This window comes from Monopterus albus, unplaced genomic scaffold, assembly GCF_001952655.1.
Source record: "Monopterus albus unplaced genomic scaffold, M_albus_1.0 scaffold124.1, whole genome shotgun sequence".
In the NCBI taxonomy this organism is placed as follows: Eukaryota; Metazoa; Chordata; class Actinopteri; order Synbranchiformes; family Synbranchidae; genus Monopterus; species Monopterus albus.
The window spans coordinates 799580-824392 of record NW_018128004.1 but is presented as its reverse complement, the minus strand read 5'-3'; the positions used below and the strand labels follow the sequence as shown (position 1 = coordinate 824392).

The window sequence follows — 24813 nt, the reverse complement described above, 5'->3', positions numbered from 1 at the left end:
GGGAAAGTTATAGAAAAGATAATCAATGAAAGGTTAATGTATTATTTGGAAACTAAAGGCATTTTGCAGGGCTATCAAAGTGGCTTCAGAAAAGGCAGGCAAACTGTGGATGCTGTTCTGTGTTTAGAACATGAAATTAGGAAGGCTCAAGTTAATAAAGTTAATAAAGAAAGCATAGTGGCTGTGATGATGGGGCCATGTGAAAAAGAGGTAGAAATTTGGACTGTATTACTAAGAAAGTGCAAGAAGCAATAGGGAAGGTAGAAGAATGGGCACTAGATTGGGGCTTTAGACTTTCTGTGTCTAAGACAAAGCTAATTTATTTTACAAAAAGGAATTCAGAAGTTCCAGTTAATCTTAAATTATATGGGGAAAAACTGGACAGAGTAGATTGTTTTAGATATTTGGGGATGTGGTTTGACAAGAAACTTACTTGGGCAATACATATAGGGAAAATAGTTGAACAATGCAAGAAAGTGATAAACATTATTAGATGTTTGAGGGGTAGAGAGTGGGGAGCCAGTAGAACTGCGTTAAAAACAATTTATATTGGCTTAATCAGATCAGTTTTCAATTATGGTAGCATATTTTATAAATCAGCGTGTAAGACCTTGTTGAACAGACTGGACATCATACCGTACCAATTTTTAAGACTGTGCTGTGGAGCCATGAAGACAATATCAGTTTTGGCTTTACAGGTGGAAATGGGTGAATTACCTTTGGCCTTAGGAAGAACACAATTGGCACTAACTTATTGGGTGAACTTAAAAGGGCAGAAGGGGGTCATCCCACTCAAAGACTACTGGAAAGTTGTCAAGAAAAAGAGAAAGGTCAGCAGAGGAGTTTTGGATGGATGATAGAAGGTAACATTAGTGAGGCAGGCTCAGAGGACAAAACGATAAGTCCTACTGTTCCATTATCTGTGATCCCACTTTGGATGTTTGTAGAAGTAAATATAGATATGAGCCTTTTAGAAATAGAGAAGAAGGACAGTGTGACACAACGTGAAGTAATTGGATATATAGATAAAAATTATGCAGGATTTCTTAAAATATATACAGATGCATCTAAGACAGTGAATGGAAAAATTGGTTCAGTGTTCATTATACCGGAATTAAATGTGAAATCAAATAAATGGATCAGTGATAATCTCTCAGTATACACAGGAGAATTACTGACTATAGTGCTAGCATTAGAATGGGTAGAAGAACACAAATCAAATCAAATCAAATTTTATTTGTATAGCGCCAAATCACAACAAAAGTCATCTCAGGACACTTTACAAAGTAAGGGCTAGACCTTACTGTTATCAATATTATTACATAGGGAAAACCCAACAAATCCCCCTTGAGCAAGCACTTGGCGACAGCAGGGAGGAAAAACTCCCTTTAACGGAAGAAACCTCCGACAGAGGTCTTGGTGGGCGCTCTTGGTGGGCGGCCTTCTGCCTCGACCGGTTGGGGTGAGTGGATATAGGAGAGACAAAAGAAGAAAAGCAACAAGATACAACAATCAAACACTGATCAGGTCGATGTGGCTTGTGACTGCTCATCAGAGACGTAGAGCTCCAGGGCCAGGGCAACCTGCAGAAAGGTACAGGGGGAGAGAGAGAGGACACACTACAGGAGAGAGGAGACACAAAGTTAGTGATTTGTAATGGTGGCATATAGAAGCATGGAAAGAGAGGAGAGGAGAGGAGAGGAGAGGGGAGGGGAGAGAAACTCAGAGCATCATGGGGCCCCCAGCAGTCTAGGCCTATAGCAGCATAAATAAGGGAAGGCTCAGGGTCACCTGATCCACCCTTAACTATAAGCTTTATCAAAAAAGGAAAGTCTGAAGTCTACTCTTAAAGGTAGAGAGGACATCTGCCTCTGAGACTGGGAGCTGGTTCCATAGGAGAGGAGCTTGATGGCTAAAGGCTCTTCCTCCCATTGTACTTCTGTTGACTCTAGGAACCACAAGTAGACCTGCACTTTAGGATGATAAGGCTCTACGAGGTTTTTAAGATATGATGGAGCATTGTCATTAAGGGCTTTGTATGTTAGGAGAAGAATTTTAAATTCTATTCTGAATTTTACAGGGAGCCAGTGGAGAGAAGCTAATATGGGAGAGATACAGTATGATCTCTCTTGTTGACAGTTCCTGTCAGTACTCTGGCTGCTGCATTTTGGATTAACTGGAAGCTTTTTTAGGGAATTATTGGGACATCCTGATAGTAAAGAGTTACAGTAGTCCAGCCTGGAAATAACAAATGCATGGACCCGTTTTTCAGCATCACTTTGAGACAGGATGCTCCTGATTTTTGCAATATTGCACAGGTGAAAGAAGGCAGTTCTAGAGACTTGGTTTAAAGGACATATCCTGATCAAAGATGACTCCAAGGTTCCTCACAGTAGTACTGGAGGCGAGAGCTATGTCATCTAAAGTAACTATATGATTACACAGCAGATTTCTAAGGTTTTCAGGCCCAGGGCACAATGACTTCAGTTTAGTGAGTATTCAAAACATCCAGTCAGACTCAAGCCAAGGCATAATACTGGAAATAGCTTGTATACTACTCAGATGTCAGAGGGCTGGAATAGATATTAGGCTAGTTTGGATACCAGCACATATTGGGGTGGAGGGAAGTGAATTAGCAGATAAATTTGCAAAAGCTGTGCTTAAAAAATGAAATGTTTGTGTGAAAGTAAGCTATAGTAAGGCTGAGGTTAAGAGTTTGATTAAAAGGAAACTGAAAGAGAAATGGCAAGAACTGTGGGATAAAGATGGCAAAGGTTGGTTCTATTATAACATTCAAAGGAAAGTAGGAGAGATAAGAGGATGTACTGGAAATAGGAAGGATGAAGATACGGTATCAAGATTGAGATTTGGGCTTACTGGTTTAAATAATGCATTGAAGTTAATCAAGAAACACACTACAGGGGAATGTGAGATGTGTAGAGTACAAAAACCAGTGGAACATGTTTTAATGAGCTGTCCCAGGTTCAGGCGGAAGAGGGAATTATTTAAAAACAATGTTTTAAGAGGTGGAATGAACTTTAGTTTACCGGAGGTGTTGGGACAAAGGTCAGCGGATATAGGATACAGAGCACTTATTAGGTTTTTAGAAAGCACAGGGTTACACAACATAATATACGGTGAACTGAGTGGGGTTATTTTGGTGTGGTGGTAGGTAGGGGCCGCTCTGATCCACACTTCAGTCTGGAAGGTGGCGGTAATGCACCTGAAGATGGTTGCCAACCGCCATTAAAAACAGCCGAAGAAGAAGACGAGGAAGAAGTTGGAACAGTTTACGCTGCAAAAACACACAGAAGGTTGCGACGTTTGCTGTCGTAAACAACGTCAATATGTCTAAACGAGCAGCGTACGGCTTACACTGAAAGCTAACTAACGTATTTAGTTTTTGCTTCATTTGGTGAATTGATCATTGTATTATATGGAGACCGAGAGTTTACTATGAAACTCCGGGTGCAAACTGATAGGTGAGCTGCAGCTTTTATAGCCGCTGATCTGATAGATATCAGCTGTTAGCCGCTAATGCTAAAGGCAGCCCAGTTCTATGTAGGAAACGACAAGCTGTCTCTGTCATTGCTTTGTCTGGAAATGACTCATGTATTTCTGCTAACATAAATTAGTTTTTAAAAACATTCATATAGTTAAGGGTTGATACAATCAGAGTGAGTCGAGGTAATCGTTAACCTAATTTTTTTTTTTTTTTAGCTAACCCACCGCTGATCTCTGTTACAGCTGGAAACGGCGCCCCAAAATATTGTCATCTTTATTTGTTACCATAACGGGTTGTAAATACTCGACGATTTAATATTTTAAGGCTGTCAATGTTTCTATAAAAACAGTGAGTGGCCTTGACCTAGGTAGTTCTTCTTCATATTTGCTGGGAGCCTTATGTTACAAATAATTGCAGGCTTTGCTATGCAGTGCGTGTTTTTTTTATTTTCTTTAATACCTGACAGTCTTCAAATGTGCATTTTTTAGCAGTTGACTAAAAATAACTTGTCACTTTACTTGTTACCATGGTTGATGTTGGACATATTGTGACTGAGATTACAAAGGTTTGTCTTTTGTGTCCAAGGAGTGATTCCAGAATAGCACTGAAGCTGAGGGATTTCCCTACTATAATGCAGCCTAATTCAAGTGAGCAGGGCGCTCATGCAGGAAATGGTTTATCCCTAATTCTGCAACCAGAGCTTCTAGCCAGGACACCTGCCACTAGTGCAGCTGCAGCCAGCCCTGGGAGCAATGAGGTGTGGGTACCCATGACAGGCGGGCCTGGGGACTCCAATGGAGGCACATCATCCAGGAGGTCCAGAGTCAACTCCCGTGGTAACTCCCATTCACATTCACACGGGCAAAACTGGACACAGCACCAGTCCAATTTGGAGCCTGATCTTGACCCGCCTGACTCTGGTCTGGATCCTGGAGAACCCAGTCCCTCCTTGTCCGAGCTTCGCTATCTCTTCCGTTGGCTCCAAAAGAGTCTTCCATTCCTCCTCATACTGTGTGCTAAACTGGTCATCCAACATGCTCTTGGTATGAGTTATGCAAACAGCACTCTTCCAACAGTGAACCCAAAACAGCCCATCATAATTTTTCCTTTCATTTACCAGGTCTGGCAGTTGGGGTTGGCCTCTTGATGACCTTTTTATATGTGAATAATAGTATCCAAACTCAAGTGTTTCTTCAGGTAAGTTAAGAACAGCAAAGTCACTGATACATAGATCATTGCTGTTGGATTCCTAAACCATGATTCTTCCTGTGTGCACCGTCAGGATCGTCACTCCAAGCCGCAGTGTGCATGGCTGCTACTCTTCCTGACCTCTTCCACACTCCTGCTTTACTACACTTTTCTCACTGAAACACTTTACCATTGGTAATTATTAACTATCTCACATTAGTTAGGTTGAAAAGACTGTGTAGATGTTTCCTGTGAACAATGGCCTGTTTTGGAGTATACTTTGGCTGTCTGAGGGATGATTAAGCAATCATTTTAACTAGTGTAAATACTGCCCACCTGTACTTGAGTCTAGTAAATGCCTAAACCTTGAATGAAGTGAAATGTGTCTCACTTGAATGTTGACTTCCTTCCAGCCTCATCTTCTTCAGCCCAACCATTGAGCCACTGGGTTTCTGGGAGGTTCTATGGGCAGTTGGCATTACTAACTTCATAATAAAGTTTCTTTTTATGGGGATTAAGTGCCTTATTCTGCTGCTGCCATCTTCACTAGTAACCTACAAATCCCAGGTATGACTGGCTGATTTCTTCTTGGGATTGCTGATTAAGAACAAAATGTCACTGTAATGCTGCATCTTGGCAGCATTGCTTCATTAGTGGTCTTTTGTGTTTTTATGTCTCCAGGGGAGGTGGCTCATGCTTACCGAGGAGCTGGGTCAGGTCCACCAGGCCATGGCTCCTGTTTCACTGTGGTTCCAATACCTGGTTATCTACCAGGAGGCCGAGGGCACTCCTGGACTCACACTGGGGGTCCTGCTGGCTTTACTCTACCTCATACTAAAGGTGTGCTCACTGGAACTTCACAACAATAGATCTTTGTAGTATTCAAGTTGAGACTGTTCACTTTTGCAGTAAGAATGAAAAACACGCCTTTACTTGTTTTTTCTCTCTCTCAGCTTTTAGGATTCTATGGACAGTGGACGTCTTTACTGAAAACTGTGAGGATAGTTCTGACGGGTGAGGTCAGTGGGAAACAACTTTGTTAAAGAGTCAATGTTCACAGTCAGAGTAACCAGCTGTGTTAAGGTCTGTTGTTTTTTGTTCCTCAGCATACAGGCACAGCAGCCACTAGGAGTCAGTGCAGTGAGGCTGGAGACGTCTGCTCCATCTGCCAGGGGGAGTACAGGGAGCCTCGGGTTCTACTCTGTCAGGTAAAACCACACTGCAGGGCAAGTCGTACCACAGCACTGTTTAGGATTTTTTTATCACTGTAGTTGCTCCTGCTTTTCCCTTCTGTGTCATGTGGGTCTCAAGAAGTAGATAAAAATCCTTTAGACATCTGTCAGACACATTCCTCCTTTGTTTCTCAAATCACTACACTTTACAGCACTTGATGAAATCACTGTCAATAGATATTCACTGAACAAGAGTAATATTTCTTAAGAAAAGCCATAGAATAAAATTGGCCCCTAAGTAGGAATTTCTACAGCTAAGAAAGCTACAAAAACCAAGCAACACAATCTATAGTTGTCCAAATCCTTCTGCATTTAAACCTTTGCTCTATGTACAGTAAGTGCAGCGCATGCATGCTTATGTTGTTGCTTCTCTGATGTCCAGCACATATTCTGCGACGAATGCATCGCTTTGTGGTTTAACCGTGAGAAAAGCTGCCCTCTCTGCCGCACTGTGATCACACAAAAGGTCTACAAATGGAGGGACGGAGCAACATCCCCACACCTGCAGATTTATTGATCGATAAGGCACAGGTGGGGAGCTTTCAAGTGTGGGACATTGGTGTTAGCTTGCATTTAATATGTGATGTTTCTGTGGCTGTCAAACCACACAGGCAAGTAATGCTGTACGCACCGATTCATTAACCAGCCGAGGGCTGTGCCCCCTGTGGGCTGAGGCCAGTAAGAACACACAACCTGCACCTGCATTATGTATGTTTCTGGCTTATTTACCAGTACACTCCTACTTGCCACTCACAGACAACTGCAAGTTGATCATTTTCATGCCCTCGGATGTTTTTTGATTTGTCTGTGGTGTTTTTTTTTTTATTCACCTTTTAATCTTCATATATACTTTTCTTATGGGCAACAAATTGTTCTACTTGCACAGTTTTTTCTACTTGTAACATGTCCGTGCAGATTCTCAGTCATCCAGGTCATAGTAAGCTGAAAAAAAACGTAGAATAATCAACTGGACTAGGTTTTTAGGTCGAAGACGTTTCACCTCTCATCCAAGAGGCTTCACCAGTTCTGCCCGACTGGCGTTGAGTCGGAGATATTTATCCCCATCGGTGTCAAAGGACTGAAACACCACCAATGGGGATAAATATTATAAGTTTTTTTTTCAGCTTTCTACTTGTAAATATGGAAACCTCAGAGAAATATATCGAAGTATTTTAAATGGATTTCCTATAAGTTTGAAGAGACATAAAACACATGAGCTGTGTCTCATCCAGTGTTAAATTAGTGGAAGCAGGTTTTCTGATTTATAACAAATGTCCAGAGGTATACAGCAGCATAAGCAATAACACCACATGGTTCAGTGATGACCAGATGTTTGTTGGCCTGCATCCAGACACTGAGGATCCCAGTTGCCAGGATAAAGAATCAGTTTGTGATGGATGGATGTTTTCTTTCCTTTTCAACTTTTGGTGACTTTTTTCATGACTGGTTAAAAAGGATGCAACTGAGCTTGTGACACTGATTTATACAAATTATTTTTCTATAGAGGCAAGTGTAACTTAATTTTTGTAAAATCCAAAGATTGGAAAAAGCATTTATTTTATTATGTATAAAAATCAAGTTTCTATCCACTGAGATCCATAAACTATCTGAATAAAGATCTATATTTGAATGCTGTTTGAGACTTGTTTTATAAAGTGAGAATCACTCATTTGCTGAAGCACTGAGTCCCAAAATAACGGTCTTAGACAGTCATTGACGTCTAAATAAATGTTCCAAGGTTTTGGTAAAGCCTGCATAAGTTTAAGAGTTGAAATTATCCCCCAAGTTGTCACAAGATAATTTTAGCTGTTTAGGCTAACAGATTTGACAGTTTGCTTTGCCACTGCTCAAAAAGATTTTTGTTTTAATTTTAACTTCATTATGTACATGAAACATATTAACATCCCCCATCCGAAGGAGCAAGTGACACAACAGAAATAATGTTAACCAATGCACACCCCTTCTCTTCAAAGATGATGTTTCCCACCTGAAATAAGCTTGTTAACATGGTTGTTCTCAAGCAAACCTCAACAGGAAGTGAACCTTACAGATCAATCCCAGCCTTTTTAAATAACTCGTTTTGCTTTAAGTACTGCAAAAAGACTAAATGAGTTTTCAGCAAGGAAAGTCTAAAATATGTTTTCTGAAAGGAAAAAAACCCTTGAATACAAAATACTATGCCACTGTAAGACTTCTAGGTCAGTATCACTTCTGGAATAAAAAAAAAAACCTGCATTTGAGGTTGCTCTGTGGAAATAAAAATCAAATTCTATGTGCTTATTATTATGACTATCAGGCTCTGACAATAATATCAAATCAGAATACTGATGATTCTGCTGCCTTGTCTAAATAATACTACATAATAAATACCTGATTTTTGCATAGCTGTGAACAATGCAGTGGAAACAGAATGAAAACACTTAAAATAAATATAAACAAAAAAATTAGGTGGAGTGACTTAAATATAGCTGTTTTACCAGAATGGTAGAAAAACCAAATCATGTCAGCCCAACACTGATCCAGTTCACATCCTCCATCTCTGCAGCTTTTACACAAACTTCACCTGTGTAAAAAGTGTGCAAATTCACAGACACTATTTAAAATGCTTCTGCTAATGTGGAAAATAAAGTAGGTTTGATTTTAAAAATATGAACATGCTTGACCAGGGTTTATCTGTTTGCCAGTATAAATCATTTGGTTCACTGAAACAGTGGCAGAAACATCATGGACCTATTCAAAATTAAGCAAATGTCCATTCATTCAATTTTCAAGCCGTATCATCAGACAGTTTTAGCTCGACAGGGTTTGCATGGCTTAATGCCCAAGGCTCATACTGAGGCTTTACATAACACCACGACATCTCACATCTCAATTCAAACACATTTTAACAGATTGTCCACTCATATGAGTCTGGGTTTGTCCCCCAACGCTGAGAGCCCCTTTACTGTCAAAACACAAAAAGCACCCAAGCCTGTGAATTCAGCCTGAATCATAGAAGGCAGTTGTATTGGTTTGGTTGAGTGTTTTTTGGGTCAAAATTTTTGTTTTCCACCATGGCCCTTGCAGAGTAGAAGAGGTGAAAAAAAATGCTGCACGAGTCCTCGAAACTAAGCACACATGAAAAGGTGTTTCAAGTCTGTTCATATTGAACACAAAGAAGTGGAACGGTGCTTCTGGACAGGCTTCCTACCAAAAGCAATCCAGTCAGCCAAGTAAAGCAGTGCCAGCATTGGGTACTGACTGCAGTGGAAGTGATGCTTTCATCTGAAATTTCACTTCTGTTTTTCTACAAAGCTGCTTATCTGCAAAGTCGTGCTCCACCTACTCCTGACCACACGCTCCAGTAACACTGGCAATGTGATACCTTTCCTCAAGCATAATGAATGCTGTGTTCGTTTTGGAATTCTTATTTGGTAATTCTACCTGCGGACGCCCCTCATAAGCAAATTCTCTCACTGTGATGGAGGCACATAGTTGTAAACACTAATTGTAACATTCAGACTCAATGATAAAAGAGCACCAGTACATCATGTGTTAATGTCAGTCGAGTACACTGAAACCACCTCAGCCCACTCAGCAGCTCGCATCAGGCAGCCAACAAGCCCGTTTTCACTGAGAAGCACCTCCCTGACACCACTCCTACAACTGACTGCACATACAGCACACTGTATTTCTAACTGCTGATTATCTGCAGCAGGCTGAGTCAGGAGGAGTTTGGAGGCCTAAGAGGCAAAGGCGCTGCTGGAAGAGCTGGTGATTGGTGTAGACAGTGTCAGTCAATTTAAAAAAAATTCTACAAGTCTCTTTAAAAGCAATTGATAAAAGGGACGAAGAGGAGGAATTGGAAGAGTCCTAATGTTTGAAGGCGAGCCGAGCATCATAGGTTCATTCGTAGATGTTCAGGCCGCTTGGAATTAATGGGGTAGGCCTGCTTTTTGTAGGGCCCTGCATTGATACCTGAAGGGTGCCTGATAGGAAGCGGTGCAGAGGCCTCCGAGGTGCTGCTGCTGCTTGTGTCCATATGCTCCACTGTCGACACATCCATGGGTTGCTCTCCAGAGCCTCCATGGGAAAGCAGGGATGGGTTGCCTGTCAGCGTGGGTCCCCGGGGCCAACTATCCCCTCCTGCAAACTTCACTGGACTAGTGGAAGAGGGAGATGTGAGAAACTTTGATTATTCCAGGACACTAGCTCTTTTTTGTAAGGTCACAGAGGCAGTCATAAGTCACACAGCTACAGCTGGGAGTGTGGAAAATAAAACTGGAACTCAAGACAAATTACTGTAAAAGCTCCAGAATTTCTCTTCTATCTCACTCTCAAGCTGCAGTCTTTTGCTCTTCAAATTCAACTCAGTTTACACAACTGACTCCTACCTATCTGACCCATAATCATGTGATCAGTTATTATGAAGCCTTCCGAGGATTTTTTTTGTGGTGTCAATGGAAAGAAACTTATTTACACTTCTAATGATGGATTTATTTGGGCCAAGCAGGCTACATTTGCAAGGTCAGTAAATGAGTCATTGATGTGGGGAAGATGTGCTGTAAACAAAATTCAGTGGAACTAGAGACAAAAACAACTTCTTGTTACCTCACAGGTGTTCTTGGGCTTCCTAGAAATTTCCGCGGTGAGCGGACCTTTGGCTCGAAAGAGAACTTCTCTTTGACATTTTCAAGCACAGAAGGGGCTACATAGGTAAAGCCCTGAGGATGGGGGAGGGGGACAAAAACAGAGAGAGATCTGAGTTCACTTCTTCAAAGAGCATCTTTCCAAAAACAACCCACAGCTGATGATGAGCAATGAAACACTGAGTAAGCCATTTCATGCAATGTGGTGGAATGGTGAGTGATGCTTCCAGGAAAACAAGAGGGCTAAACCAGATGGGATGCATTAACAGATTCTCGTAAGACCTACTTGTTGAAAAGAACAGAAAAAACATGATGTCCAGAGCTTGCCTCTGTTTTTATGCTGCACAAGATTTTAGTTAGTGCTGCTGCCTCACAGCAAGAAGGTTCCAGGTTCAAGCCCTGGCCGACCCGGGGCCTTCTTGTGTGTAGTTTGAATGTTCTCTTGTGCCTGCGTGGGTTCTCTCTGGGTGCTCCAGCTTCCTCCCACAGTCCAAAGACCTGCAGCTTAGGTTGACTGGTGGCTCTAAATTGTCCATAGCAGTGAGTACCCCGCCTCTCGCCCAATGTCAGCTGGGACTGGCTCCCGCGACCCTCTTCAGGATAAGCGGTATAGATAATGGATGGAACATTGGTTTAAAGTATTACTCAAATTGTGTTTTTCCATCAGTACAGTTCAGCCCTCTTTTATTCTGCAGAGTTCAGTGTGCACTGGTTGGCCGTTTCCATTAGTTTCTAACAGCAGGGGGGTAATCGTGCTGACTTGGGTTCAGTTGGCCCTGCTTCCACCAAGGTCTGAGTGGGGCCCAGCTTCGCCTTCAACAGAGTTGGCTCATTGAGACATGTGACTGGCTGAAATGTTGTGCCAAGGGAATGTCCTTACACATTCAGCATTGACTTTTTATCTGTAATTTCATTGCAAGCAAGATTTGAAAATGGAGTCTCTCACCTGGTCTTCTGATGAGGGGTTAAAATAATGCCTAGCACCAAGGGCTCCATGTTGCAAGCTAGTAACACCATACTGACACCGTGAGCTATGTACGCAACCAATCAAGGTGCAAAAGATAAGCAATGTGTATTATTGTGCAGTGGAAACAACTGTGCTGACTCGGGAGCAGCTCATTAGGGCTCTGCCACACATGCCCCGGCTTGGCAGGAGAGATTGAAAACCCCCAAAAAGGGTAGATAAGTGCTAACAGCATCAAACAACCAATTATATATGAACAAAACATTACATGGAATGTATGGGCCATTTTTCAGATAACTGACATGGCCACCTCATCACCTTTCTTAATTCATCATGTACTGTATACTACTCTCCACAGTGAAGCTTGAGGGATTCTCCCATATGACTGACAAACACAAAGCAACTAGAATCACCACCTCATAGCTGTATGCCTCCCCAACCCCTCATGTTACCGTTTACATGCACATCTGTCCAGACTCATATAACATACACATGTAGTGAAGACTTTGATGGAATTTAATAGAACGTAAGGTGTTTTTAATTTGAAGAAATCCCCTCAATGTATTCCTGAGATAACACATCCACTAGAATGGGATGAACATGAAGTCATAGTGACCTCTGACCACCAAAATCTAATCAGTTTATCCTTTTGTCCAAGTTGATGTTTGCGCCAAATTTGAAGAAAGTCCTTCAATGAGTTTCTGAAATATCACGTGCACAGGAATGGGATGCAAAACCAAAAAACATATCACCCCTGGCTACAGCTATCGCAGGCACTGGGGCACAACCAGAAAATATCTGTTTAAAGAAGCAGTGTTTCAAAAGACAAATGACCAAAAATTCTATTTAAATTTATAGCAAGTGGCCACAATGTAAGCACAATAATATGTTATGGTCCTTAGGGTCATGTGTTACATTTCAGTAACTGTATTATGTATCATATCTCATCCCTTACATAACTTAGCAATTTGATAAACATTTTGGTGAATTTGAGACAGCGCGGCAGCAAGATCTTAATGAGAGATAAAGAACTCGTTACCCACCAGGAAGACTTGATTGGCACTTTCACTGAGCGTCGAGTCATCAGGGCTGTCTACTGGAGTCTGGCTGGTGAACTTGGAGTCAAACTGGCTGACATCATCAGCCGATTGCTGTCAAAGAAGCGGGTCAGTCAATCATCTCGTGCAGACCAGTGACAGAGGATGTGGTATAGCACAAACTCACCAGGAAAGGTTTAAATGGAGGCTCTACTTTGCGAGCCAGGAGGTCATCCCAATTAATATGCCGGAAGAATGGGTGGGCCTGGGAAAGACAATGACAGCAGCAAGGTCTTCACAGTTCATGACCACCACCAGGGTTTCCGAGTTAATGAGTATAGATGAACATGTCAACAATGTGTGACTCTTTACCTGGACCTCAGCGGCATCTCCTGGTCCACCCCCAAGTCGCAATGAGGCATTTCGTTTAAGCAGCTAAAAGAGAAAGTTTGGAGACTTCATTTCTCTGCCTCTCCAAATATTTCAGCACAGACAATGCAGCTACTGAACCATGAGGCAGAAGGAAGGATTTTACTGTGCACCTTTTTCAGAAGGTCCCTGGCTTCTTGTGTGAGGTAAGGCGGAAGGCTGAGTTTGCATTTCAAGATTTTGTCAATGGTCTTCTTCCGATTTTCGCCTGTAAATGGGGGCTATGAAAGAGCAGGAGTGTGGAAATGACAGTTCAGTGAATGCTTCCTGCCTGAGTTAGCCTGTGATAAACTGCTTGATATAGTAGTGGTACTATGGGATCGATTGATTGATTGGTGTGCACTTACCGCGCCTGTTAGCATGTCATACATGAGAGCTCCCAGACTCCACCAGTCCACTGCCCGATTATGTCCGCTCCTCATCAGGATCTCAGGGGCCCTGAGGAAAGAGAGGGAACGGACAAGGTGATCCAGCAGTATCAGTATCACTACACTTTGTGACAAGTGGGAAACATCTGAATATTCAGATGCCTACAAAACTGAAATCTAAATTAATCTACAAAAGGTCTGCATGATCATTGCATGACATACATGTATTCAATAGTGCCACAGAAAGTGTGGGTGACTGTTCCATCATGGATGGACTCCTTGCATAGACCAAAGTCTGTCAACTTCACATGCCCTAGAAAGAAACAGACACAAAAGCAAAAGGCATACCAAATAAACAACAGATTAAGTTTCAGACTGACCAAAGAACGAATTCATTCTGGGACCAAAAAGGTCAAATGTAGGTTCAAGTCACTGTAATCTGCCTTTTGGAAGGGACACTTCAGGTTTCTGTACCATTGTTGTTGAGCATGATGTTCTCAGGCTTCAGGTCTCTGTAAATGATGCCTTTGTGGTGCAGGTGACCCAGTGCCATTGATATCTCCGCCAGGTAGAAACTGTCAACAGAAAAAAACAGGTCATCAATTGAATTTGTTTTGCTCGTGTTATCCATCACTGATTGCGTACATTTATACATTTTTCAGCCTCATAATGGTCTATACATCCAGCTGCGCCTGATGATGCTCTGGCAGTATTACACAGCCTCATTTGTGTAGTAGTTTGGTTCATGTGATCACCATTTTCATCTACAGGCTATGTTTATAAACCAGAACAACGTGTGCTGAAAGTGACCTGCTTGAGAAACAAGTGTCATGTATCTGCCTGTGTCCAACAAAACTGAATGATACCTTCATAAAATCCCCTGCAGGAGAAGTTCTTAATTTTCTCACTGAATATCTTCTTATGATGCTTTTTTGCATGTGAAGGCTACATTTAAAATATATCAGTGTGCTGATGTCAGACTCCAAACAGTAGTCTGTCTGTTTAGGGGTGTTTGCTTAATTGTTAGCATTGGTCTTCTAGAGGCAGCACACTGATTTTTGAGCATCATCTGGCATTTCTGATCCTGCTTTGCATCAGGAGTCATCAAAACAAAGAGACAACTTTCAACACCGGGTGCTTGTTAGTCGTCTGAGAATAATTTAATTTTGTAAAAACTGGTAAAACTAACAATTTGTCAAAATGCTCTGATTACTGCTAGTGCAACACAAAGCTCAAATTATTTTTAAATTAAAATCATATTAATTCAATACATAGGTAAAATCATGACCATGCTAGGTTGCTAGTGTTCCCTAAACAAACACATTAGATTTAGATGCTAATGCATTCAGAATGAAGAAAGTCACATATAAAACAAATCTGAGTCTTGTGGATGCTTTTAACACTCTTCATCTCTGAAAGCCAAACTGGTGTTAACGCTGGTTTTTGCTCTATGCCGTGTTCCCTCTGTGTAATAGAACACAACCTTTTCAGTCTGGCAGCCACTGTTTCAGACCTTTGGCTGCCTAGAGCTCCTCCACGGCTGGCTGTTCAAAATGACAACTTGTGGTTCAAAAAATGCTTCTTATAGCCTTCACTAGGTGAAAGACTGTGCTAATTTACAGACCAAATCTTGAAAACCAAGGGTAGAGAAGCTGGAAGCACTGTAGGCAGCATAGTGTCAGGGAGGGGGTTTGTATAGACATCACATGGTGAGGCTGTGGCTCAGGAGGTAGAGAAGGTTGTTTCCTAACTGGAGGATTAGCAGGTCAATTCCCGGCTTGTCCAGTCAACATGTTGAAGTGTCCTTGAGCAAGACACTGAACCCCCAGTTGCTCCCGGTGATAACACCGGTGTGTGAATGTGTGAGTGCAAATGGGTGAGTGGCCAAATAGTGTGAAAGCACTTTTGAGTGTGCTGCAATACATAGAAAAGCGATATATAAGTCCATTTAAGACATCCTGCCCCATCCTCACTGTATTTATCAGATATGCACCTTTGAGATGGAATGCATTTATATAGTGCGCTTATCCAGTGCATTGCTCAGCAGGGGATCAAACCTCCAACCTTGCAATTAGTGGACGACCCGCTCTTTAACAAACCAACTTACCACGCTGTGTCTTCCATGAAGATGCCCTCTCTTTCCAGTTGCATAAATAGCTCTCCTCCTGCAGGAACCACATACAAAGTCATATGAGGAGGTAAATAAGTAATTTAAGTCTACTGTATTCATACTTGAAATAGAGACTCAAATTTCACCGTATTAAATAAGACAGAATAAAACTCCTGTCAATCTAATTTCCAATGCACATATGTTGTCAAGTGTGTCATAAATTGTGAGGGAAGCGAGAAAAGTATTGAAATGTGTATTCCATGTTTGACTGGGTGTCACTAAGCTCACCACTCAGATATTCTAGGATGAGATACAACTTCCCCCCAGTCTGGAAGGCATAGATGAGGTCCACAATGAAAGGATGCTTCACCTCCTCCAGAATGCTCCTCTCTGCTTTGGTGTGCGCTGTGTCCTTTGCATTACGCACAATCATGGCCTGGCAAGGGACAGAAAGTCAGGGCGTGAAAACTACTCCATCAATAACTTAAACAATATTAGTCATATTAGTATTAACAGAAGCTGCAGAGGCAGAGCAGGAATCAGACGGCCAGAATGGTAACTACAGTAAAGTCCCATTAAGCCAGTAAACACAGTCATTAACCAAATCCTCAAGCACAGTCAAACATGACCTCTGTGTCAGCTGCAAAGAGGAGGCCAAGCTGACACAATTTCTCTAACACTACACTACTCTGTATGTACACTAGGGGGCAGTTACACTCACCTACAATTAGCATAACTGAGTTACTCTCTGAATCTATGAGATATATTCTCCCTGAAGAATATTTAGACCCTCAGCCAAACTTGAGAAAGGGAGATTCACTCACCTTCTTCAAAACTTTCATTGCAAATATCTTCCCAGAGGTGGCACCTGACACTTTCCGAACTTGAAAGACCTGTAAAAATTGACATCATCTGACATTAACACAAACTTTCTGCAGGGTACATCAAGATAAATGTAAATATTTTAAGACATCTTCAATACCACACAGAATTCAGTTGAATCCATTTCACAGTCAAACTGGCCAAATTAGGACAATATGATGGAAAACCAGCAGTGATGATATGGACAATAACTTCTTTTTTTTTAAATAATTGGCAAAGTATGTTACATACACAAGGAATTTGTCTCTGGTACAGAACCAAGGCAGCCAAATGCAGTGCCAACTCACACACATGCCAGTGGCAGTGCTGAACTAGACATCAGGGGCAACTTGGGGTTCAGTTTCTTGCCCAAGGATAATTTGACATGTGGACTGGGGAGAACAGGATTCAAATCGCTGACCTTTCGGTTATGACCACTCTACCTTCCGAGCCATAGCCACCCTATTTAATGCTTTAGCATTTTTCTGGTGTTCCCAACAGTATGAACTAACAGAAAGTCCAAATGATATAATTAATCTAATGAATGTGACCTGGAGAATAGATGGGTTAACCAATCAAAACTGATCATATTTTAAGTTCATTTAACTTTTTACCGCAATCTAATCTTGTCTATTATGAGACAGTAAGCCAATAATAAACTGGCTACACTCCTGTATGCACAATTCATTGTTGCAACTATCCTACTGTTAGGTATTTTTAGTCAGATAGAAATTGGATAGATATTTTATGTATTAGAAATGTTTAGTGGAGATAGGATGTCTAGTTAGACTGTTAAATGCTTAGTCATGCTTATGAGTTTCTACAGGGTACATCTGGTCAAGGATAACTAGAGAGAAGAGTTGATGACTGTCAGCAGACAGGGTGTTTAATATTATTATTACGACGTGTATAACTGTAGCTTTAGCCATAATATGTTCTTATGTTTAAGACACGACATGTACTAGAGGTTGTGAGAATGTTGGTTAAGTGGTGTGTAGCTAAAAACAGACACACACATTCACACATTGATTTGCTTCATGTTTTGACTACTGCTATGGCCAGCTGCAAAGCTGGTAACAGAGACGTCTCGGTTGACGTTTCTGTGTAGTATGGGGCTAGCCCAACCGAGGGGATATAATGTATAGGCCTGGTGGATTCAGGGTCTTTCATCTTACATCTGCCTGTGAGAAGTTTGGAGGTGCAAGATACCTGAGCGTGTAATGTTAATTTTTACCTGTGTTCATGGAATAAATCAGGACTGTTTTGTAGTTACTTGGACTGTCTCGTCTCTCAGAGCTAGCAATGGTAAAAAGTACCGGGTACAACACTACTTTAAATTTACAGGTGTGTAATGTCTCCCAATCTAACCTGCAATCTAAAACCAAAAACCAAAAACGTTATGCAACTAATCCCACCGCATATGGCAGACAAAATATCTAAGAGACTTTTGTAAATTAAATTTAAGACTTTAAGCAACCTTTTTTTTTTTGAGAAAAGGTTTCTGAGCCTTTTTAAGACCTATAGATACCCGATTCACTATTTCTTTTGTTTTGTAGGCCAGAAATGTTCATTAATGTCTCAGCTATGGCTTGTAAAATTCCACTTGGTCTTGCTGGAAACATCAAGAACATTCAAATTCTTTTAGCACTGACACGACGTTTAGAAGCTGCATGTGTATTCATTCAACTAAACAACTGCTTAACAAAGGTCGCTATTATTATTCTATTCTATTGACTATAGTGTGCCCAGGGATTACTAAGGATTTTGTGAGCATACTTCTAGAAAGACTATCTGCTCTCAACTTTAATGTTCAAGGTTCAAGGATTTTATTGTCAATTCACCATATGTGCAGGACATACAGAAAATCAAAATTCTGTTTCTCTCTCACCTAGTATTGGGTGCCATAACATTTAGGAACTAAAGTAGAATAAAGTAGAACAAAAACAGAATAGAATAAAATAGAACAGAACAGAATAAGAACTAGATTGATGTAATTAGGATAAATCTAAATGGTACAGCCAATAAGCTGTGACTCAAAACTGTGTACAGTCAGTGACAGTAGTGCAAACAATAATAGGAGACTGTCAGATGGTTCAGCATCACCAGGGCGTTGGAGATGAGGTGCAAATAGCATATGAGGTACACATGGACAGTATGGCAAATGACCAACAGCAGCAGATATCCCGGCAAAAAAACAGTCAGCAGCAATTTACATATAATATAACAAAAAAGGGGAATGTATTGAGTTTGTGCAACAGCAGGGGTAGTCTTTTTATTATCTTTTTATGTTCTGTGGTGGGTTACAGTCCAAGGGGCAGAGGTAGTGAACAGTGTTCAGCATCCTCACAGCCTGGTGAAAGAAGCTGTTTGTAAGTCTGGTGGAGTGGACCTGAAGACTCCAATACCTTCTACCTGAAGGTAGGAGTCTGAAGTGGGAGTGTGCGGGGTGGGAGGTGTCATCAGCAATGCTGATGGCTCTGCGGGTGTTGAAGATGTCCGTAAGGGAAGGCAGAGGGGCACTGATGATCTTGCTGGCTGTATTCACTATGCGTTGCAGGGTCCTTCTGCGGGAGGCATTACAACCTCCGTACCACACAGTGATGCAGCCAGCGATGACGCTCTCAATGGTGCCCCGGTAGAAGGAGCACATGATGGGGGGTGGGGCACTGGCTCTCCTCAGTTTGTGGAGGAAGTAGAGGCGTGTTTGAGCTTTCTTGGCCAGTGATGTGGTGTTGTTGGTCCAGGAGAGGTCCTTAGAGATGCTCACCCCCAGGAACTTGGTGCTGCTCACTCTCTCCACTACAGCACCATCGATGGTCAGTGGTGGATGCTTTAGAGGTTTTCTCCTGAAGTTCACAATGATCTCTTTAGTCTTCCCCACATTGAGGGAGAGGTAGCTGTTCTTACACCACTGGGCCAGTTGGCACACCTCACTACTGTAGTTAGCCTCATCATTGTTGGTAATGAGGCCAACTACAGTCATGTCATCCGCAAACTTGACAATGTGGTTGGTGCTGTAGGTTGGCACACAGTCGTGGGTCAGCAGGGTGAAGAGCAATAGGCTGAGCACACACCCCTACGGAGCCCCTGTGCTCAGCGTGATGGTCTTGGAGATGTTGCTGCTAACCCACACATTTTGTGGCCTCCTTGTTAGAAAGTCCAGCACCCAGTTGCAGAGAGAGGTTTTGAGTCCCAAGTGTCCAAGTTTTTGTATAAGCTGCTGAGGAATGATTGTGTTGAATGCTGAGCTGAAGTCTAGGAACAGCATTTGCACATAAGAGTTCTTTGAATCTAGGTGGGTGGGGGCTGGATGGAGAACAGCAGAAATAGCATCCTCTGTGGACCTGTTTGACCTGTATGCAAACTGAAATGGGTCATGGGATGGAGGAAGGATGGACTTGACATTCTGCATGACCAGCCGTTTGAAGCACTTCATAATAATTGAAGTCAGTGCTACAGGCCGTCATTGTAACTGGTTGGGTGGGGCTTCTTTGTAATTGGAATTATTGGGGTGGCCTTCTGTACTGGTGTGTTGTTCTGTGTTTCAAAGTGGCCAAAGAAGTCACTGAGGCTGTTCAGCCGAGAGATGTCACTATCACAGCTCCGATGTGGGGGTTTATAGCCTGTGAGGGGTTTTGATGCCCCTTTAGAGACTCTGTGCATCTCTAGTGTTGCTGAAGTGTCCAGATATTTTCTTGCTGTATTGGCGTTTTGCCTCCCTGATTCCAAGGGACAGGTTGGCTCTTTCTGTTGTTAGGCCTGCAGTGTCGCTGGCCCTAAAGGCTGCATCCTGAGCCCTCAGAAGTCTGTGAACCTCACCTGTCATCCATGGCGTCTGGTTGGCATGAACACTGATATTTTTGCAGTAAGTGAGATTAATGAAGTTTACATCTTTGCCTATATATACTAACTATAACTATACAAGAAAATAAACAAATCACAGTGTGTTTTAAAAAAGCAATTGCTTTGTAATGCTAAGAAATCCAAAGTCACAGAAAATGCCCTCTTTGTTATACACAAAACCACTTCTACGAAGAAATATATCACAAGTCTGTTGAGGGAAAATGTTTCCAAAATAACTGTGACGTGCACTTTCATGATCAATCTTAAAAAAAGGAATGTCAAAAAATTTCCAGAACTCTTTGGATTGGTAATACCAAAATAACCCAATGGTAACAGTAGGTTAGCTACTGTTAGCTCCTTAGCCTGGAGGACCATGATACTGATTTTTTTTTAGTTACACAGTAGAATGTACAACAAGTTTAGTATTACAGTCACTTATCAGTCATGAAGCCACAGAGCAAAGATGCATATGTGAATGCTATATTAAGAACACTCCATGATTTTGATGTTTTCAATGCATTACTTTTCTGTCAGACAGCCTTTTCCGACGAGGAACTGAAGCAGTTACATCCATATGTGTTCTCTTCAAAGCCACCAGACTCATTTGACAAAACAGCAGTGGTAGACCAGCAACTCCTGTGTTATGCAAGGTAAAATTACTGTTTTCATCACTAGAGTCTAGTGGTTTTTGAAAAGGGCTGTCTGAAGCAAGATAAAGAAGTGCAACTAATCTAATCTAACTAATCTAATTTAGAGTACACTTCAAATTATGTCAGTTTTTTTGGCATTCCAACAATAACATTAGTGGCTATATATAGTGACATTAAACTGAAACAAAAAACCATTTGCTTTACTACATTTACACACTTACACTTCGGCATGCTTAAGGAGCTAACAGTAGTTAACCTATTCTTTCTACGTTCGTTTTTGGTGCAATGTCTCATCCTCTAACTGGTTCAGTGACGTTGTGTAGGGGGCATGACTTGAGTGAGGTTATGTGTGGGGGCCTAACATGAGGCATTCTGCACACCGCAGCCAGATGCTATTGGACTGGTCTGATGCCAATTCGATATGTTGAATCAGCAGAAAAGCCACCAACAGAGACAGAGTAGTGCCAACAGTGTGGGACACACCGGAAAAACAAGCCCCGAAAGACACTCACCAAATAAACATTTGTAGCATGAAGCATTCAATTTCCAGTCACTTTATTAAAAAAATTCACCACTTATTGGAATTTACAGACAACTGCAATGTCCTCCCATACACTGGCAATATAATAGTAGGTTCCATGCCAAAAAAGCCAATAATAAGTGTAATTTCTCACGCATTTCAAAATATACATTTTTAACACTTTTCAAGTGTAAAGTGAAATGGCCACATTGAGAGCCCTCTGAGAATTACAAACCCAACTTCACAGGTCTACACACCGTTAGTTTCTGTTAGTTCACTGTTTTAGTTTCCAGCCTTCATATAGAATAGATAGTCACAACCTTCAAAATCTAAGCTTTAAGTCAAGCTAAATATCTAACAGGAAAATGGAAGAAGTCGTCAATTCACTGGTGTGTGGTAATGAGCGTGAATGTATATTTACATTTACATTCCTGGGAATCACATGCCTCACCTTTCCATAGCCACCTTTTCCCAAAACTTTCAGGAGCTCAAAGCATTCAGGCCTGATCTGCTCTGTTCCCTTGTTCACGCTGTTCTCTGAAATCTCAAACTTCTCACAGTCATCCATGTTGCTGGCAAAAAAGAACGAAAGCAATAAAAATAACAGTCATTACAATTTCCAAGACACACAACAATATTAGCAATAAGTTTTACAAGAATTTGGGCCTAGACATAAACATGGGTAGTAAATAAACTGAGGTTGATGGTGGTACAACAATGTTGTTATTGGGAATAAACAGCTGACTGACTCAGAAGTGTCTCCCTAATGTTTCACAGGATGACTTCTTAAACAGATCCAGATCTGTGCAAGGAGACCCAATTTAATCATATTTAGCCTTAAGAACCCCTTTACCATAATATCCATTATTACTCAACCTATTACATAAGGATGGGTGACAAATTATCATATGCACTGGTTCTGGCTATTACTTTGGCACGTTCAATCCAGCCGAACTTAGACCACAGTGCCACTGTCATCATCAAAACGACAAATGAGGGAATATCTTTTGAGAGAATGGCACTTTATCCATCCAGTGGAGGTCCACAGACTGCACCAAAACAAACAAACAAAAAACAGCACAGCAAATTCCATTAAATAAGGCTGCAATTATTATCAATTATTCACCTGATAATTTTCTCTATTAATCAATTAGTTGGGGGTGGGGGGTGGAGCCCATTATAGTTTCCCAGACTCTTTAGTCCATTTTGTCCAACCAGCAGTACAAACTCCAAAATATTTGGTTTGCAATTATACAAATCAAAGAAAAACTGAAAATCTTTACATAAGAGAAGTGGGAACAAGTACATTTTTGTCTCTTTAGCTTTTTAAGTTGCTCGAATGATTAATCAATTATCAATTTTCTTAAACCCACTAATCAATTGATCCTTTTAGCGTCATAGTCAAAGCATAGATGTTTACAGATCCTCTATTATAATGTCCAGTCATCCAAATAAAAACGTTTGATACTATGTATTCTTTTGGTACCGACAGCACAACAGCACCGTTTATACTCACAATTCAAAGCTGCTGCACTGGTCCATGTATTCGTTGAAGTGGCCCTGAAAACGAGAACAGGACAGAAAATCTCAGTCTACAGGAATGCGAGGGCGATCTGTTATTCACCAGCAAACCTGAGCATATTTATGGATATATTATGGACCTTTCATTATTTTATTCTTCATTTTTGTTCATTTTCTGGCCAAATAGCTGCTTATTAAGTTTGCTTTAAGTTACGGCTTACTAATCAGAGTAATTAAACAGACACAATTTCTATTCAACATAAATTTAGTAACAATATTCAAATACCCCATGTTTGTAGCTAATAAACCAATGACCACAGTAGCTAATGCCTAGTACATGCTAACTCAACTTCACAAAGATAGCAAACAATATGGACCTCTTGGATACAGTCCCTTCCAGTCTGTTGTTGGTTGGCTTTACTGAGTTTATTTACACCCCACTCTTTAATAAGTTGTCTGAGCATAGCTACGTTACATGGGATATTCATGACTAGTTGCACGTTAATTTATACCCCGACAACAAACGAATGTAAGACCGCGTAATTTATGACTCCATTATCGGACATTCAGCGACGACCGGTTAAAGTACACACAAATCTTTTTCATTTGTGTTTGACTTTTATTATGAGGTTTTCCATGCGTCATTTTCCTACATTTCAGATAACCTCTTTGTTGACATCGTGGCGTTGGCTTCACTGTCTGTTAGGTTAAGATTAAAAGCTAGCGTTATGCGGCTGTCATGCTAAGCCGTGGAAATACCAACTTGTCCTCCGTGAACAATTTTTATTCAGCAGGTGTAACCAGTGTCTCTGCAGGTATATGTGACGAAGCCGAATATTGCTTACATTTCAAAATGCTTTGTAAACTGAAGACTGATTTAAGGGCGACTCCCAGATTCAGCCGGAAAGGGGTGGACGAGGACGCGTCCGAAAATGGATACCTGACTACGAATGTTAGCAACACAGGCCTTGTAGGCTACGTGCTAGCTAACTGGTATTAGTCTCATCCTTAATAACTCACCCCGTCCTCAAGTTCGTCGTCAGAGACATTCTCATCCGGTTGATCTAAATCGATGTCGAAAACCCCGGCCATGGCCACGGCACTTCAGTAGGTGTTTAGTCAAAAAGCACAGCCCCGCTTCCCCGCCTCATGGGAAAGCCATCCCCGTTACACCCGGCTACAAGCAGAAAGCATGGGATGACACTGAGCTAACCAAAACAAGAAGCAGCAGTTGAACACGCCTCTAGTGTCGGCTACCGGCACTACTGGTCCCGGGTTGGCTTGAACAAAAAAAAGTTAGCTAGTACAGAACTAGCAACTTGCAGTCATAGTAGAGGGGTGACGTTTAAAATGTACAAGATGCGGTAGGATTTACTCAACTGTCCTTAATTAAATAACCACCTTTCTCACTCAAGAAAACATTGCAGGCTATCAGAGAAAATAATGCAGTTGGATGGTTCAAACAATGGTCATGTGATACAGTAAAACTCTCATAGGATAGCATTTAATTTATTTCAGCATTACACACCAACACATTCATTTATGGCAGTTAAAGCTGGTGACCGGTACGTGGCAACCACACTGAAATTAGACAAATGCATTTCCTGTCGAAAATGCGTGTGGATGCTGATATGCTAAAGGATCGCCCTGAAATTAATTGCTGAAAAAGCTGAAGGATGAGAAGAAATTGTTGAAGTTCTATATTGAAATAGTTGAGAAGAAATGGCTGACGTTCTTTGATGAATAAGCTGAAGGATGAGATGCAATAAATACAAACAGGAAAAACTGAACATTTTGATACCTTAATGGCTTTTCTAGCTGAAAATATGCAGAACTTATTAAGCTGTAAAATTTTTCCCATTGGTCCCCACAAAGTAGGTAAACAAGTAGGTTTGTGTGTGTGTGAGTAGTCCTACACCCTGAGGACTGCTACAGTGTGGCTACTGAAAAAAACATA

At 41.3% G+C, this 24813-nt stretch overlaps 2 protein-coding genes across 4 annotated transcripts; one reads left to right on the top strand and one right to left on the bottom strand.

Moving 5' to 3' along the window:
• The first annotated feature begins 3169 nt into the window (after nucleotides 1-3169).
• rnft1 (ring finger protein, transmembrane 1) lies at nucleotides 3170-6898 on the top strand. 2 transcript variants are annotated; one of them, XM_020612347.1, is made up of 9 exons: nucleotides 3170-3482; nucleotides 4091-4548; nucleotides 4626-4702; nucleotides 4788-4888; nucleotides 5107-5260; nucleotides 5375-5533; nucleotides 5647-5712; nucleotides 5800-5901; nucleotides 6308-6898. In XM_020612347.1, the coding sequence occupies exons 1-9, from the start codon at nucleotides 3457-3459 to the stop codon at nucleotides 6440-6442; spliced, it is 1278 nt and encodes a 425-aa protein (XP_020468003.1). In that variant the 5' UTR covers nucleotides 3170-3456; the 3' UTR covers nucleotides 6443-6898. The 2 variants fall into 2 exon arrangements, with proteins under 2 accessions (XP_020468003.1, XP_020468004.1); XM_020612348.1 differs by lacking the exon at nucleotides 6308-6898 and having other exon boundaries at nucleotides 5647-5707; nucleotides 5800-5900.
• An 81-nt stretch (nucleotides 6899-6979) lies between these two features.
• On the bottom strand, nucleotides 6980-24458 carry rps6kb1a (ribosomal protein S6 kinase b, polypeptide 1a). Of its 2 annotated transcripts, XM_020612396.1 has the most exons (16): nucleotides 23877-23912; nucleotides 22852-22895; nucleotides 22266-22384; nucleotides 21787-21907; nucleotides 16286-16354; nucleotides 15750-15897; nucleotides 15459-15516; nucleotides 13826-13926; nucleotides 13574-13664; nucleotides 13331-13421; nucleotides 13097-13204; nucleotides 12927-12989; nucleotides 12742-12819; nucleotides 12561-12668; nucleotides 10516-10628; nucleotides 6980-10067 (listed from the first exon to the last, which is right to left on the bottom strand). In XM_020612396.1, the coding sequence occupies exons 4-16, from the start codon at nucleotides 21901-21903 to the stop codon at nucleotides 9803-9805; spliced, it is 1410 nt and encodes a 469-aa protein (XP_020468052.1). In that variant the 5' UTR covers nucleotides 21904-21907; nucleotides 22266-22384; nucleotides 22852-22895; nucleotides 23877-23912; the 3' UTR covers nucleotides 6980-9802. The 2 variants fall into 2 exon arrangements, with proteins under 2 accessions (XP_020468052.1, XP_020468051.1); XM_020612395.1 differs by lacking the exon at nucleotides 22266-22384 and having other exon boundaries at nucleotides 23877-24458.
• Between the last annotated feature and the right edge of the window lie 355 nt (nucleotides 24459-24813).

Bases quoted from the DNA above. Each gene is read 5' to 3' on its own strand.
- rnft1 (XM_020612347.1), top strand. From the start codon at position 3,457: ATGAAACTCCGGGTGCAAACTGATAG. The intron at 4,549-4,625 runs GTATGAGTTATG...TTCATTTACCAG, and splicing joins GGTCATCCAACATGCTCTTG to GTCTGGCAGTTGGGGTTGGC. The intron at 4,889-5,106 runs GTAATTATTAAC...ACTTCCTTCCAG, and splicing joins ACTGAAACACTTTACCATTG to CCTCATCTTCTTCAGCCCAA.
- rps6kb1a (XM_020612395.1), bottom strand. From the start codon at position 23,948: ATGGCCGGGGTTTTCGACATCGATTTAGATCAACCGGATGAGAATGTC. The intron at 15,898-16,285 runs GTGAGTGAATCT...GTCCCTTGCCAG, and splicing joins CAATGAAAGTTTTGAAGAAG to GCCATGATTGTGCGTAATGC. The intron at 13,927-15,458 runs GTAAGTTGGTTT...TTCTGTTGACAG, and splicing joins TTCATGGAAGACACAGCGTG to TTTCTACCTGGCGGAGATAT.